General features: G+C 44.3%; 1 protein-coding gene across 1 annotated transcript in view; it reads right to left on the bottom strand.

Moving 5' to 3' along the window:
* Positions 1-14,430, bottom strand: part of EPS15 (epidermal growth factor receptor pathway substrate 15) — a 98,443-nt gene that overhangs the window by 69,876 nt on the left and 14,137 nt on the right. Inside the window, exons 2-3 of the mRNA XM_040408431.1 lie at positions 1,911-1,952; positions 342-431 (exon numbers count right to left, since the gene is read on the bottom strand). Of these exons, the coding sequence (XP_040264365.1) occupies positions 342-431; positions 1,911-1,952 (132 nt within the window). The remainder of the gene's footprint in view (positions 1-341; positions 432-1,910; positions 1,953-14,430) is intronic.

Here is a 14,430-nt window from a genome sequence, read left to right as displayed (position 1 = left end):
GCGGGGCCTCTAGGTGCAATGGCACTGCCCTCGTTGCACCAAGGGGCTTATTTGCATATTATAAAACACTGATTTCTCCACAATGAGGCCACCGATTGAGATGGGACCAACAGCATTTAAATCAGCTGACAAGTGCACATCTCCCACGACGGCTGGTTTAATTGAGAGGTATGTGGAGACACATTCCCTTTAAGATTCTGGGACATTCAGAGCAATTCATGGTAGTGAAAGAAGACGGGTTTTTATACTACACTGCCCACCTACACTAGAACACTACTGGGCGAACCCTAGGTTACAACTTTCGTGGATTTTCATACAGCAAGCTATTGAGCTTTACTTGCCTTGCCCAGTACCAAATCTGGTAGCCCCGACTTCTTCAGGAAAAGAGCCGCATCTCCAGCCAAGACTTTCCCAGAGTTTTTGGATTCCACCTGAATAGATGCAGAGAGAAAGAGGTTAAACTACTCCTTTATCACCACAACGCCCATCCTCAGATGGATGCAACAGTGGTTCAATGCATTTAGGTTATTCAGATAACTGATCGTCTATCACAAGGAGCGTCCCATTTACATCATCGCCAAAAAAACGTATCTGCATCATTTCTCAAATACCAGGTAAAGACCTAACAGCTGACGAAGACAAATGACCTCGAGGGATACAGAGATGAGTTTATTCCGGCTAACCTACATATACGAAGGCATTGTGGCTTATGTACATGCCAAACATATAACTGTTGTCAGAATGGCCACGGCATTCCCAAGTATGGGCCACCTGATAGGAGTGGAGATGCTACGTTTCTGATGGCCTGTATTCTATATGTGGCCAAATGACGGGCTGGAAGGAGACAACGAGGGAATGTCTCCCTTTCTGAATTGCTCCAACCTATCAAGGATATGCACTTAACATTCCACAAAACTCTGGACAAAGAGAGTCTGAATGCTGGGATCGCACCAACCTTAAAAACAGAGGCACTTGGTCCCCGTTCCCACCAGAGCAGTGCATTTGCCATAAATGTCAGTTTGCTGGCCGTGCCTGTATATTGTTTGCAGACCACAATACGGGCACGGCTGGCACACGTCCGGACGCATGCGCACCGTATAATGGATGCGGACCCGTTCACTTGAATGGGTCCGCAATCTGGAAGATACGGAGCAGAAGGCCATGTAACCACTACAAAGTGCTTCCATGGCATTTCCATCCGTGCCTCCGCACCACAAAAAAAAAAATAAAAAATAGAACATGCTCTATTTTTTTTTTTTACAGTGAGGACAGATCGCATACACATTCAAGTTGAATAGGTCTGCATCCATCAGCGCCGGCCACATAGGCAGTGCCCAGGCATTAAATTTGCAGTCCCCAATGCACGGCAGGCACACGTTTGTGTGTATGAGCCCTACAGGGATATTCCGGTTTCAAAAAAATGTATGACTATATATTGGATAGGGGATACCTGTTAGATCAGAGGGGCTCCTGTCTGCTGGGAACCCGGCCGATCATGAGCATGGAGGACCCGTGTCCCCAGTATTAACGCAGCAGATGGATCTCCTCCTATCTAACTACTGTCCCCCATTCAGTGGATTGGGGATATCTTATACAAACCGCAATACCCCCTTAAGACCATGTGAACAGCACCTTCTGTGCCACTTCTGGTTAGGTTAAAATGCTCCTCTACTCTGCACCCATGTACCCCTGACTGACAGCAGAGCTGCCTTCTGGTCACCCAACCATGGCGATTTACCAGGAGCGCCAAATACTAACTGTCCTTTTAGATCCACAGATTTCATCAATGTACCCCTTAAAATGTAGGTAATGAGACTGGGAATTTTCATTTCCCACATTAAAAGACAATTCATCATGATTTTATAAATTAAAAAATATATATATATAAAATAAAATTATAAGGAACTAACCTGGAGGAAGTATTTCTCGTACACAGCATTGTTACTCGGGATCTGGAAGAGAATTAAAAGTAGAAAATTAAACCAAAAATATCCATCTTGAACTAACATTGGCTGTGCCATCCACAACTGTAAACTCTATCATAATTGTAATCTAGAATAATAATGGGGGTCATTGCGTGGAAATGTCATAAAATAACAAAAATCATTATATTACTGGTAGGTACCACGCCGCCGCTTCCGACGGGTTTTGTCTACCAGTCTGCAGCGGCCACGTGACACCCCCCCTCCCCCCCTAAAATAGGACATATACAAGCGAGAATCTGAGCACAGCCGTGGGGGACTAAAAGGAGCCAGAAGACATCAGTGGAAAGCTGGGAAGCCGAAAGCCAGACCTCCCCCCCCCCCACCCCGAAGGTGCTTAACCCCTTTAAAGAATAGTCTAATGAAGTTCTTAAAATAGTTTCCATGAAAAACAAGAAGTTACCTTGTATTTATGGCTTTTCCATCAAAATAGAGAAAACCTCGACAGAAAAAAACAAACCACCACAAAAAGGTGCACTTTTTAGAAAACCCTATGCCGTACTGTGCAACATCAGGCCACATGTGCTTGCACCTTCAAAGTACTGACCACCACAAATCACTGCATAATTACATCCCGTTCATGGGTGGCATGGCCTGGGCTCTGAGCTCTTATGTCTTGAGACACACAATCCCAATCCACTCCTGACTTCGGACTATGCTCAGCCTCTACAGCGCTGCACCGCACCCAAACGACTACTGGCAATCTCACGGTTTACATCCTGCTGACATAAGGTGCGGAGGTGGTGAGAGGACAGATAACCGGCTCGTCATCTGCACTGCCGAGCATCGGCTGAGAACTCATTTATTTATTTTTTTAAACATTTCTTTATTGTCTTTTTTTTTCATTTTCAAATAAACGCTCTTTTTACATATTGATATTGTCCTTCTATCATTCAAAAAAGAAATGTAAACTTTTGAGTACATCAAATAAAGGAATTCCCCGAAAAACAACCTACCCTCCCGCCACTTACATCCTAAAACTTATTTTCAGCTCTACCTCTCCTTGCGTCACGATCTCTTATAAGTAGCCCTTCCAGTTTATTCTGAATGGTATTTTTTGATTTGTCATGCAAGCCCACTACATTATGAACTACAAACTTTTAATCTCCCCAAGATATCCTTCAGATCCTCCAGCAGGTACTAAGCCGCTAGTTTAAAATGTCTTATCACCCTCGAGTATTCCGACTGTGGCGGTATGTATTCTATCATAAACTGCTTCCAAGTGCGGTACAGCGTTTTACCCAATATTTCTTTATGTTTGAGTGATTCAAGCCATTCTAGGTGAAAGATATGTCTGAGTTGATCGATTACCATATCCTTGGTTGGAACATCAGATTTAAGCCAGAGTGTCAGGAGACATCTCTTTGCGACCATCAGCAACTTGTGACCCACTGGAGGAAGGATCCTTGCACCCGCGTCCCCATCCTGATCTCTGTCTATATGCAGAATAACCAGAGACGGGGTGATATCTCTTTTGATACCCACTAATCTTATGCAATATTTGTCCCACTTGCGGTCAGAATCCCTCGAGTTTCGGGCAGCTCCATAATCCGTGATGCAAGTCTGCATTTGGGACATGCTGTAAATCTCTCTGGTTTCCCTGGTGTCTTAGGGAGATCCAATATTGCAATATTTTAACGTGGGTTTCCCTCCATTGCTCGTTTGTTGTCTGGTCCTTTACGAGCAAGTGTTGTGACCTCCTCTATCCTCAATAACTTTTCCCAATTTTTGAATATCCCTTTGGGGTCTCTAGTCCTCCCTCTGTCTCTCAATATCTGATAAAGGGAAGCTATAGATGGCCTATTCTTGCTGTTGAGAAAAGAGTCAGTCGTTAGGCAACCAATCCTGAGATAGATCTCTAACAAGACTCCTACTACAGTAATGCTTCTTTTATTCTGCCTAGTATTTTTTTAAAAAATATCCCGCTAGTCCAGGGATCAGCAACCTTTGTCACTCCAGCTGCTGTGAAACTACAACTCCCAGCATGCACACATACTTTGCTGTCCTTGTAACTCCCAGAAAAGTGAAGGAAGGATTGTGGGAGTTGTAAGTTTGAGAACAGCTAGAGTGCTGGAGGTTTTTTTGGGGGGGGGGGGGGGGGGGGGGGGAACAACACATACAAAATAAAAATCTTCTCTTCACATTTTCAAAAAGTCACGTATATTTTTTCAGGTTCAATGTATACCAGTATAAGGTAAGCTCCCTCTAGTGGTGGCTATTCTTGCTGTTGAGAAAAGAGTCAGTCGTTAGGCAACCAATCCTGAGATAGATCTCTAACAAGACTCCTACTACAGTTCTTCACTCGCAAACAGGGAAGGTAAGTGGATCCCCCCACCCTCACCCATCCGGCGCTGGCCTATTCTTGCTTTGATGATCCAGACCTGTGACCTCAGTGCCGGGTCTCGTAGGATGACGCGGGCCTGCGGTGCACGCTGGATGATGGTATTGTGCGAGAACAAGACGGCGGGAGCGGAGCACAGTAGGTAAGTTTTTGTTTTTCTTTGTTTTTTTTAATGTGTAAATGTGCACACACTGCCGGCTTTATACTCACAGGGGGCACCTAGCAGTGAAGCACAGTGGCACGGCACTGGCAGCAAATCCTTCATAGGTGCCTGGCCCCGGGGGCAAAATCATTAAATATATAGGGGCAAAACGCAAAAAATGAAATATATACACAGGGGACAAATGGAATATATATATATATTATATAAACGGGCGCTATAGGCACATAAAACACAGTCCAGTCCAAGCAAGTATGGTGCAACTGGCCTCAGCCAGTTTTAATGACTTTTGCAGAAAAAAGAATTAAACAAAACAGTTCAAAACAAATGAAATACCTGGCCGTCTGGCCACTACTTCTAGACAGGCAGTAGTCCCTAACTACATGAAACTGAGCCTTGTGCCCAGCTCCATCAACAAAACACACTGTTGTTTTTTTTCACTCACCCAGCAGGTTCTTCCCAGGAGCAGAGAGATCAGCTAGTGAGCTGTTTGCCCTTTTATAGCACATTCAGGTTCCAAGGTGATTAGCCACAGTTACCCTGAATACCTGGAGTGGCTAATTGGAGCAGGGGCCCACCCAACTCTCCCTGCTCCGAGCAGCCAGGCCCTTCTAACCAGGTTTTTTTTTTAACAAAACCCTTGCAAAGAGAAAACCTAGTTTTCCTTGCTGTAAATTCCCTGGCTGCTTTTTAGAACGTATAGGACAGGAACCTAGGTGAAATGTAGACTCATATATATATATATATATATATATATATAGGCAAAATGGATATATATATACAGAGGGGGAAAAATGTGTATAAATATATATATATATATATATATATACATATATACATATATACACACACACACACACACAGAGGGGGCAAAAAATGAACCCACCCGCCCGTACAGACCCCCTCTGGACTCTCAGCCAGGCATCAGAGCACGTCGAAGGAGAAGGTGAGTCAGATGGGGCAAGAGGTCTATGAAGGATGTGACTGGCGAGGTGTGGTAATGGTGGAAGTGATTGGACCTGAGCCTATTTCTTAATATGTGATCACTATGTCTGGTGCCCATGTGGGTCGCCTGGGTTGCTCCTCAGGACACGCTTAGCAATATTAATGAGGGAGAGAGGACTAAATATTGCACCACAAGGCATTTCTAGAGTTTCCTGCATTCCACTCCTTAGGCTCCATTCACACGTCCGCAAAATGGGTCCGCATTCCTTTCCGCAATTTTGCGGAAAAGGGTGCGGACCCATTCATTCTCTATGGGGACAGAATGTGCTGTCCGCATCCACATTTGCGGATCCGCACTTCCGCATCCGTGCTTCCGTTTCCGCAAAAAAATAGAACATGTCCTATTCTTGTCCGCAATTGTGGACAAGAACAGGCATATTCTATTAGTGTTGGCAATGTGCGGTCCGCAAAATGCGGAACGCACATTGCCGCTTTCCGTGTTTTGCGGATCCGTGTCTCCGCAAAACACATTGCGGATGTGTGAATGGAGCCTTAGTCTTGCTATGTCCAGAGATGTGTCATCTTCACAGTAGTAATGCTCACATTCACTCCCTTTACAGTAAAAATGCCCATATGTGCCCCTTCACAGAAAAAATGCCCAGATATTTGCCCCATCACAGTGTTTGCATTTCTTTCTGGCAAAGCTACCTGGTTCTGTCCCGCAAAATTTATACTATGTCTAGTGCGGACCTCAGATGAAAAATGGTTGGGCACCACTGCTCTAAATGATCCTGTAAACCCCATTTTATCCAGGACAGCCCCCAGCCATGCCCACCCGGCATTATCAAAGGCTTTCTCTGCGACTAACGTGAGCATGGCTGGGGTCTCGCCTTTTCTCGGTTGATGCTGTACTCTATCCAGGACTGTCAAAAACGTTCTAATGTTCGTCACAGCCGAACGTCCCTGGACAAACCCTACTTGTTCTGGGGCTATCAGGGATGTTAAAAATTTTCGCCAAACGTTCAGCTAAAATTTTTGATAATAATCTAAATAGGCCTATAAGATCCCGGTAATAAAGGGTCTTTCCCCGGTTTGGGGAATTTGATATACGAGACATTTTCCTTGTCTGGGTGTGCTTGGCCTTTCAGTACCTCGTTGAACAGTTTTAGAGAACTTATTTTTTAATTAATACATTTTCTAATGATTAGGTTTGGCCAGAATACTAAAACAAAAAGCCACCCCCTTTAAGAGACTGCTGGTTGGAGTCGCCAGCTGGCGCCTGGTATACGCGTTTCCTGGATGCTCGGAGGGCAGACGAGTACCAGGGATTTCAAGAAGGACACTTTTCGTTAAACTTGGAGCACATGATTTACATCTGTAACAAACAGCAGAGCAGCCTGCGGCAACAGGAACGAGGAGGCCGGAGGGAGACGTTATCTGCAGGCAGATTTCCTGCAAAAAGCCGGAGGAAAACACTGCCACCAGGAAACCTGGGAAGGAAAGATGGAGGAAAAGATAGAGAGGGGTCTGCTGACTCAGGACAGGAGGGAAGCGCGGGCCGTGCTCCAACAGCAAACACTACCCGGGAATTTAGGAAGTCAGTTTTTCTGGAGTCTGTGTAATTTGTAGGATAAAATGGACGCAACTTTAAATATAAAATATTTGTCTAGAAATGTTACTTCGGTTTTTACACGGTCCTGTAACATACTGCAGTTAACCAGGTCCACTTTTGGTTGGCGAGAAAGAAGCAGATGTCACAAAAAGTCACAAATTTTTGTGCAAAAATGCCATGCAACATAATTTATGACTTTTTTCCACCACAGTTTTGGCGCAAATGGCATGATAAGTTACCCCCACCCCCGCTTTCTTCCGCTTCTTTGCAGCACTGTATGTCCTGTCAAAAACTCTGACAACATGTGAACATAGTCCTATAAAGACTGCAGTACAGTACGGACAGCGTACAGTAGCCTAATGTACAGTAAATTCTGTGTTCATTTGACTTAAAGGGGTCGTCTCACTTCAGCAAATGGCATTTATCATGTAGAGAAAGTTGCTAAAAGGCTCTTACTAATGTATTGCGATTGTCCATATTGCCTCCTTTGCTGGCTGGATTCATTTTTCCATCACACTATACATTGCTCGTTTCCAGGAGTTACAACCACCGCTGCAGCGCAGATGAGGTGGTTGGGATTGGATGCTGCTGCTGCGCACACGTGCCTACACAGTCCCGGCCACCAGAGAGGCCACTACTTTTTGCTATAGTGTGCAAGAACGACCACCGCTGCTGGATTGCAGGATGGCCGTAACCATGGAAACAAGCAGTGTATAATGTGATGGAAAAATGAATCAAGCCAGGAAAGGAGGCAATATGGACAATCACAATACATTAGTAAGTGCCTTGTATTAACTTTCTCTACATGATAAATGCCATTTGCTGAAGTGAGACGACCCCTTTAAAAGGTGAGCGAATATCTTTTTTTACAAAAAGGGCAGGCTGGTATGTTGGCTGAGCAGTCATCTCCTCCATCTCAAGCCCAGATCTAAAAGCAGGAATCCAGTAAATGTTGTAGCAGTGGGGAATCATTGAGGCGAGTAATGCTTCTTTTATTCTGCCTAGTATTTTTTTTAAAATATCCCGCTAGTCCAGGGATCAGCAACCTTTGTCACTCCAGCTGCTGTGAAACTACAACTCCCAGCATGCACACATACTTTGCTGTCCTTGTAACTCCCAGAAAAGTGAAGGAAGGATTGTGGGAGTTGTAAGTTTGAGAACAGCTAGAGTGCTGGAGGTTTTTTGGGGGGGGAACAACACATACAAAATAAAAATCTTCTCTTCACATTTTCAAAAAGTCACGTATATTTTTTCAGGTTCAATGTATACCAGTATAAGGTAAGCTCCCTCTAGTGGTGGCTGCAGGCAGGCAGTAAGACAAGTCTGCTGAAAGGCCTCTGTAAGGCAATCTTGATTGCAGTCACATTACCATGCGCCTTGTGTCTATCTCCTGCCTTGTGTGTGACACTCCATACACTTTCTCTCTGTAGTACAAGATGTCTGGAGGGATTGTGTTTCTCATGCTGGGCAGCAGATACGGCACCATCCAGTGAGCAGGGAAACAGCAGAGCTCTATCAGACCTGTATTGCTTGTAAAGATTATCTTACATCTTGTAATAGAGGAGCATGTAGGCATGAGGCAATACCTGCAAGAGGGGACATCAAATCGTGGGAACTGAAGTCCTTTACACAGCAAACCCCTGGTAGCATCAAAACAAAGGCGCATCACAGAGTCGTACAAGATCATGAAAATAATAATTCTGCGATACGGTGGCATCATCTGGTGAGCAGTCAGATAGATTTAGGGACTTTTCTATCATTTTCTCAGCTCGGAAAACCTCCATACGGAAACAAAGGCTGTGCCTGTGGCTCTGTAAACTACATAATCACCAGAGAAACGCAGCTATAAAACATTTCTCGGGATCGTTTTCGCAACATTCCCCGGGGGAAGCTCGGACTTGTTTCTGTACTTCAGAAGGAGTGAATTCTAACTTCACACACGCAGATGTGAATCTACTTTCAGTTTTCATAGCTGCCAATGTTCTGGGAAGACACACCCGAAATGTGGGCGTAATTTAAGAAATATCGGACACAGACAACAAGTCAGTGAGAGGTTGTAGGTCTGCATTACAGAATCTGGACGTCGAGTCACACAACCGCCTCATCCAGACATTCCCACCAACATACACCGAGCATCTTGAGTGCAGCAGATAAGAACCACCCCACCGGCTTATCTAGCTCCTCAGGTTCTCTACAGCTTGGTGCTAGCTCTGGATAAACTTACATTGACTGTTATGACTACAGACACTATCTAGAAGTAGGCTTTGGGGAGGCATAGATCGTGCAATTTCCCCGGCCAACAACACGGACAGTGCAGTTTAACTGTGTCCATCCCAGAGAATCCTACAATATCTGGTCATTCTGAGGGACATCCCAAAATAGTGGTGGGACCAGGCAGTGTGAACATCACCACACCCAGCCTTGTCCGTCAAAGTGCGGAGGGTGCAGCAGTTGCAGAGAGAGCAGAGCCTCTAGGTGTAACAGTAACGCCCCCGTTGCTCCTAGAGGCTCATTTGCATATATTATAACATCATTCCCGGAGAAAGGACACCCCACCCCCCGAGCTGCCAAAAATAAATAAATCTAGCAGGGCAATTGGAGCAAAGAATATGGAGATATCTGGATCCATGAATGGTGCAGGGCTGGTTCTAGCTTTGATGGAAAGAGGTTGTCATGTACTATATGACCATGTAGTTTTTTTTCATACCTCACAGAGGGGCCGGACCTGTGGTAGTGATCGTACTTACCTGGTCCCGTCTGTGGGTTCTGGCTTCATTGCTCCAATGATGGCTCCGCGGCTCCCGTCATCTATCTCCTGTTGATGGGGGGGCACGTGACTTCTGTAGCTTAACCACTGGCTGCAGTGGTGACTTGACATCCGTGTGGCACATGACCTCTGTAATGACTGCCGCATGGGTGACAGTTCAAAGTTGCACCCAGTGATTGGCTGCCGCACGTGCTCCCCATCAACAGTATTTAAATGCCGAGAGACAGGAGCAGCAGGGGAGCGATGGATCTGGAGCCCATCAGCGGGGACCAGGTAAGTATGATCACCACGGCAGGTCCAGCCACTCTGTAAGGAGATATATATATATATATATATACACACATACCTGTACCCCATTAGGCATTGTCCTGGTTTTACATAATAAACATAATTATGACTTTGCGAAACAATAATGAAATCATGGATATCCCCTTTAAGTCACATGACAAGTAGTTCACACAAAAGTTCCTGTTTATAGTGGAACAACAGAACAATAGTCTTATTTTTATGGTCACGTTCTGGCGGCCTGTACAAGGGACTAATATAATAATCCAATACATGAAGAACCCCCTGACATTCAGAAATACAGCTGGGAAAGTTCCTATAAAATAGTTCACGCACAGAATTGTAAAATCCCAGAAGAGACCTGCACTTTCCAATTTCACTTGTGTACTTGTGAATGGGATTGAGCTGCAATACCGAGCACAGCCACTATACAACGTACGCGCTGTGCTTGGTAGTGTATGATCTGAGGGGCTGCTGGTAGCCCGACCCCCACATATCAAACAGCGACGACCTCGCTCGAGGATAGATCATCAATATTTAGTTTCTGGAAAACCCCTTTAAACATCATGAGCAATCTCTTAAAGGGAGTGCTCGACTACTTTCTGTAACTCCCACATCCAAGTTATTTTTATTGATGGCCTATCCTCAGGATAGGTCATCAATGTCAGATCAGCGGGGGTCCGACTGCCAAGAGAAGTGGCATCCGTCCTCAATACTTTCTCCCCTTTTATGATCCTCTCCTGATTTTGGCTTTAAAGGGAACCTGTCACCTGTATTTTGTGTATAGAGCTGAGGACATGGGTTGCTAGATGGCCACTAGCACATCCGCAATACCCAGTCCCCATAGCTCGGTGTGCTTTTATTGTGTAAAAAAAAAAACTATTTGATACATATGCAAATTAACCTGAGATGAGTTCTGTCCCTGACTCATCTCACATACAGGACTCCTCTCAGGTTAATTTGCATATGTATCAAATAGTTGTTTTTTTACACAATAAAAGCACACAGAGCTATGGGGACTGGGTATTGTGGATGTGCTAGCGGCCATCTAGCAACCCATGTCCTCAGCTCTATACCCAAAATCCAGGTGACAGGTTCCCTTTAAAAACTGCATCAGGAAACCTGAGCGTGTGGCCGTACCCCAGGACCTCCACCATCGGCAGCATCATAAAAATGGACTCCAGCTCTTAAACTCAACAGGGAAACATTTAATTGTTTCAAAATTAAAGTCTAGGAGAAAAAAAAAGATGGAATTTATGTTTCATCTTTGAAGACCTTGTTCTTCCAGCCAAGAAAACTAAAGGGAACATGAGAACTAATTATATCTGACAAATACAAGAAGAGGAAAAATTCATAAAACCCAAGTCAGACCCGTCCCACTAACTACACGTATCATCCCCTATCCATACATGATGATTGCTGAGACCCCTAACACCAAGAAGAGGGTCCCCCGAGAACCCCTTTTTTTTTTTTTTTAATAAATCTTTATTATTTTCTTTTTTAAAATACAAACAACAAAACAAAGTAAGGCACTTCATGTGCCCCAGACAGTACAATCATAAATATAGAGCAGTATATTTTCCGCAGTACAAAGCAGCCATAGTTTACAATCAATGTAAGGAAGTATAAACAATCAATACACTTGCATTAAATCAAGAAGAGTTGGCTAGACTAAGTATCAGACGACCAAGTGTCCCTTTCAATTGTCCCATTATGTACCATTCCGTGAGTGTAAATGGTTTCATAATCAACTGTATCTCCGTATTTGACATACAATACTCAATAAACGGTTTCCATTTTTGAAACAACCCTTTTGCTTGTTTTTCCTTTTCTGCAAGAGAATTTAACCTTTCTATATGAAAGACATGCTTTAGCTGTTCAATTATAACCTGTAAACTTGGGGTATCATCTTGAAGCCATTGTCGCAGGAGGCTACGCTTCGCTACCATACATATCGTATGGAACAAGCGGGGAATCCCACCTTGCCCTACCTCTCCCTCCTCATAGTGAAACAGGTACAAAGTGGCTGATAATGGAAGCTCTCTTCCCCAAATCCCTTTAACCAAGTTTCCCACTTCCTCCCATAACCTTTTACTCTTTGGGCACGTCCATATCCCATGGAATAGATCAGGGAACCCTATCCCACATTTCGGGCAACTTGTAATCCTGTCTGGTTTAGCTGGATGAGGGGGGATATTAAACCCATAAATAGCTCTGTGCATTAGTCTAACCTGGGTGTCCCTCCATGACTCATTAATTATATGTCTCCTTACTACTTCCCACCCTTTCACTATCTTTGTTTCAATGTCGTCATCATCCAATTGCTCCGCCCATTTTCCAAAACATTTACTCCCATCCCTAATACCTTCTTCCTTCCGCATATCTGCGTATATCGTAGAAATCGAGACCCTCCCTCCCCCCAGGTCCAAGATCTTATCCAGAGTGTTCTTTCGTATTTCCTTCTGCACCAACACTAATTGGTTCACCACTGCCTCCTTCACTTGAGCCCACTGAATAGTCTGAAATGACGACAACGAAAACTTTTCAATCACTTCCTCTCCTGTGAGCCACCTAGGGTCCGAATCATGTAATAACTGTTTCACGCCTAAAATCCCCTTCCTCCTCCACTCCTCGAACAGCTTGTTTCTGTTACCCTGTGGGAATTCAGGATTGTTCCACAATGGAAGATGCTTGGAGACCCTGTACGACAACCAGTACTTTTTCCTAAGAATCCTCCATGCAGCTATTGTGTCCTTAACCAATAAAGACTGTTTGATCCAAACAGGAATCACCTGCAACCTCGAATGCAGCAACGCCACCGGAGACCAGGGAGCACAGAATTCCTTTTCCAACGTTAAAGCTGAGTAAAAACTAGAATCATTAATCCAGTCACAAATATGCCTAGCCATACACGCCAGATTGTAGTTTCTAATATCAGGAAATGCTATCCCTCCTTGCTCAATTCCCTTCGTCAAGGAACGCATTAATATCCTAGGTCTCTTGCCATGCCATAAAAATTTTTTGATGAATGCTTTGACCAGTTTGGAGACATCTTTATGTTTTAACAAAATAGGAATCGTCTGCATGGGATAAAGCAGTTTAGAAACTGACATCATCTTAATAAGATGATTACGCCCCAACAATGACAGCGGCAGATCATGCCACCTATGCAATTCTTGAATTATTTTAGTAACTAATGGGTCATAGTTAAGTCTATATAAAGACTCGGGAGTAATCCCCACTTTAATCCCTAAGTAAGTTATGTAAGATCTCGCAATAGGTATACCCCCCATTTCATCACCTGACACCCTCTGCCCTCCACTCTTTAGAAATAGTATCTCGCTTTTTGATTTATTAATCTTTAACCCTGAAAGAAGACCGAACTCCTCTAGTGCATCCATAATCCTCCCAATATCCCTTTGAGGGTCAGATAGGAAAAGCAAGATATCATCAGCAAACAACGCCGTACGCAGTTGTTTCTTGCCCACCTCTAAACCCTCAAAGAATTCTCCTGAATCAAGCCATCTGGACAAAGGCTCTATAGCCAAGTCAAACAGGAGAGGAGACAAGGGGCATCCCTGCCTAGTTCCCCTTTCTAACCGAAAAGAGTCAGATATACATCCCCCTGTACAAACCCTTGCCTTTGGACCTAGATATAACCCATCTAATAGAGTGCGGAATAATCCCGTAATACCCGCTGAATCCAAAGCTAGACCCAGCCATCTCCAATTGATGCTATCGAAAGCCTTTTCCGTATCTAGAGTGAGGATGGCTGGGTCTCGCCCCCGATATTCCGCCCTGCCAGTCACAGAGAGGGCCAACAATACTTTTCTCAAATTAGTGACAGCCGCCCTACCTTTAATAAACCCTACCTGTGCGGGAGAGATCAAAGAGGGAAGAACCGATGCCAACCTATTGGCAAGCAATTTTGAAATGATCTTGATGTCATGGTTGATCAGGGATATTGGCCTATAAGATGCCAAATCCTCCGGATCTTTCCCAGCTTTATGGAGTAACGTTATATACGCTGTGTTCATATGTTCTGACAACGGAGTCCCCTCCACTATAGAAGAATACAGTGTCGTCAAATAAGGCACTACCTGAGCATCTAATGCTTTATAAAAGTCTGCCGTATACCCGTCTGGGCCTGGGGCTTTACCGGAAGGAAATGACTTTATAGTTGCTTGAACCTCAACTGCTGTCAAAGGGGCATTCAAAACCTCCAACTGTTCCACTGTCAGAGTTGGCAAGGACATATGCTCCAAGAAAACTTTCCCCTCTTCCACCCTATCCCCGGTATTTTGATAAAATGCTGCCATATACCGTTCAAACATTTTA

Source organism: Bufo bufo, chromosome 9, assembly GCF_905171765.1.
Source record: "Bufo bufo chromosome 9, aBufBuf1.1, whole genome shotgun sequence".
Classification (NCBI taxonomy): Eukaryota; Metazoa; Chordata; class Amphibia; order Anura; family Bufonidae; genus Bufo; species Bufo bufo.
This window is presented reverse-complemented; position numbering and strand designations above follow the sequence as displayed.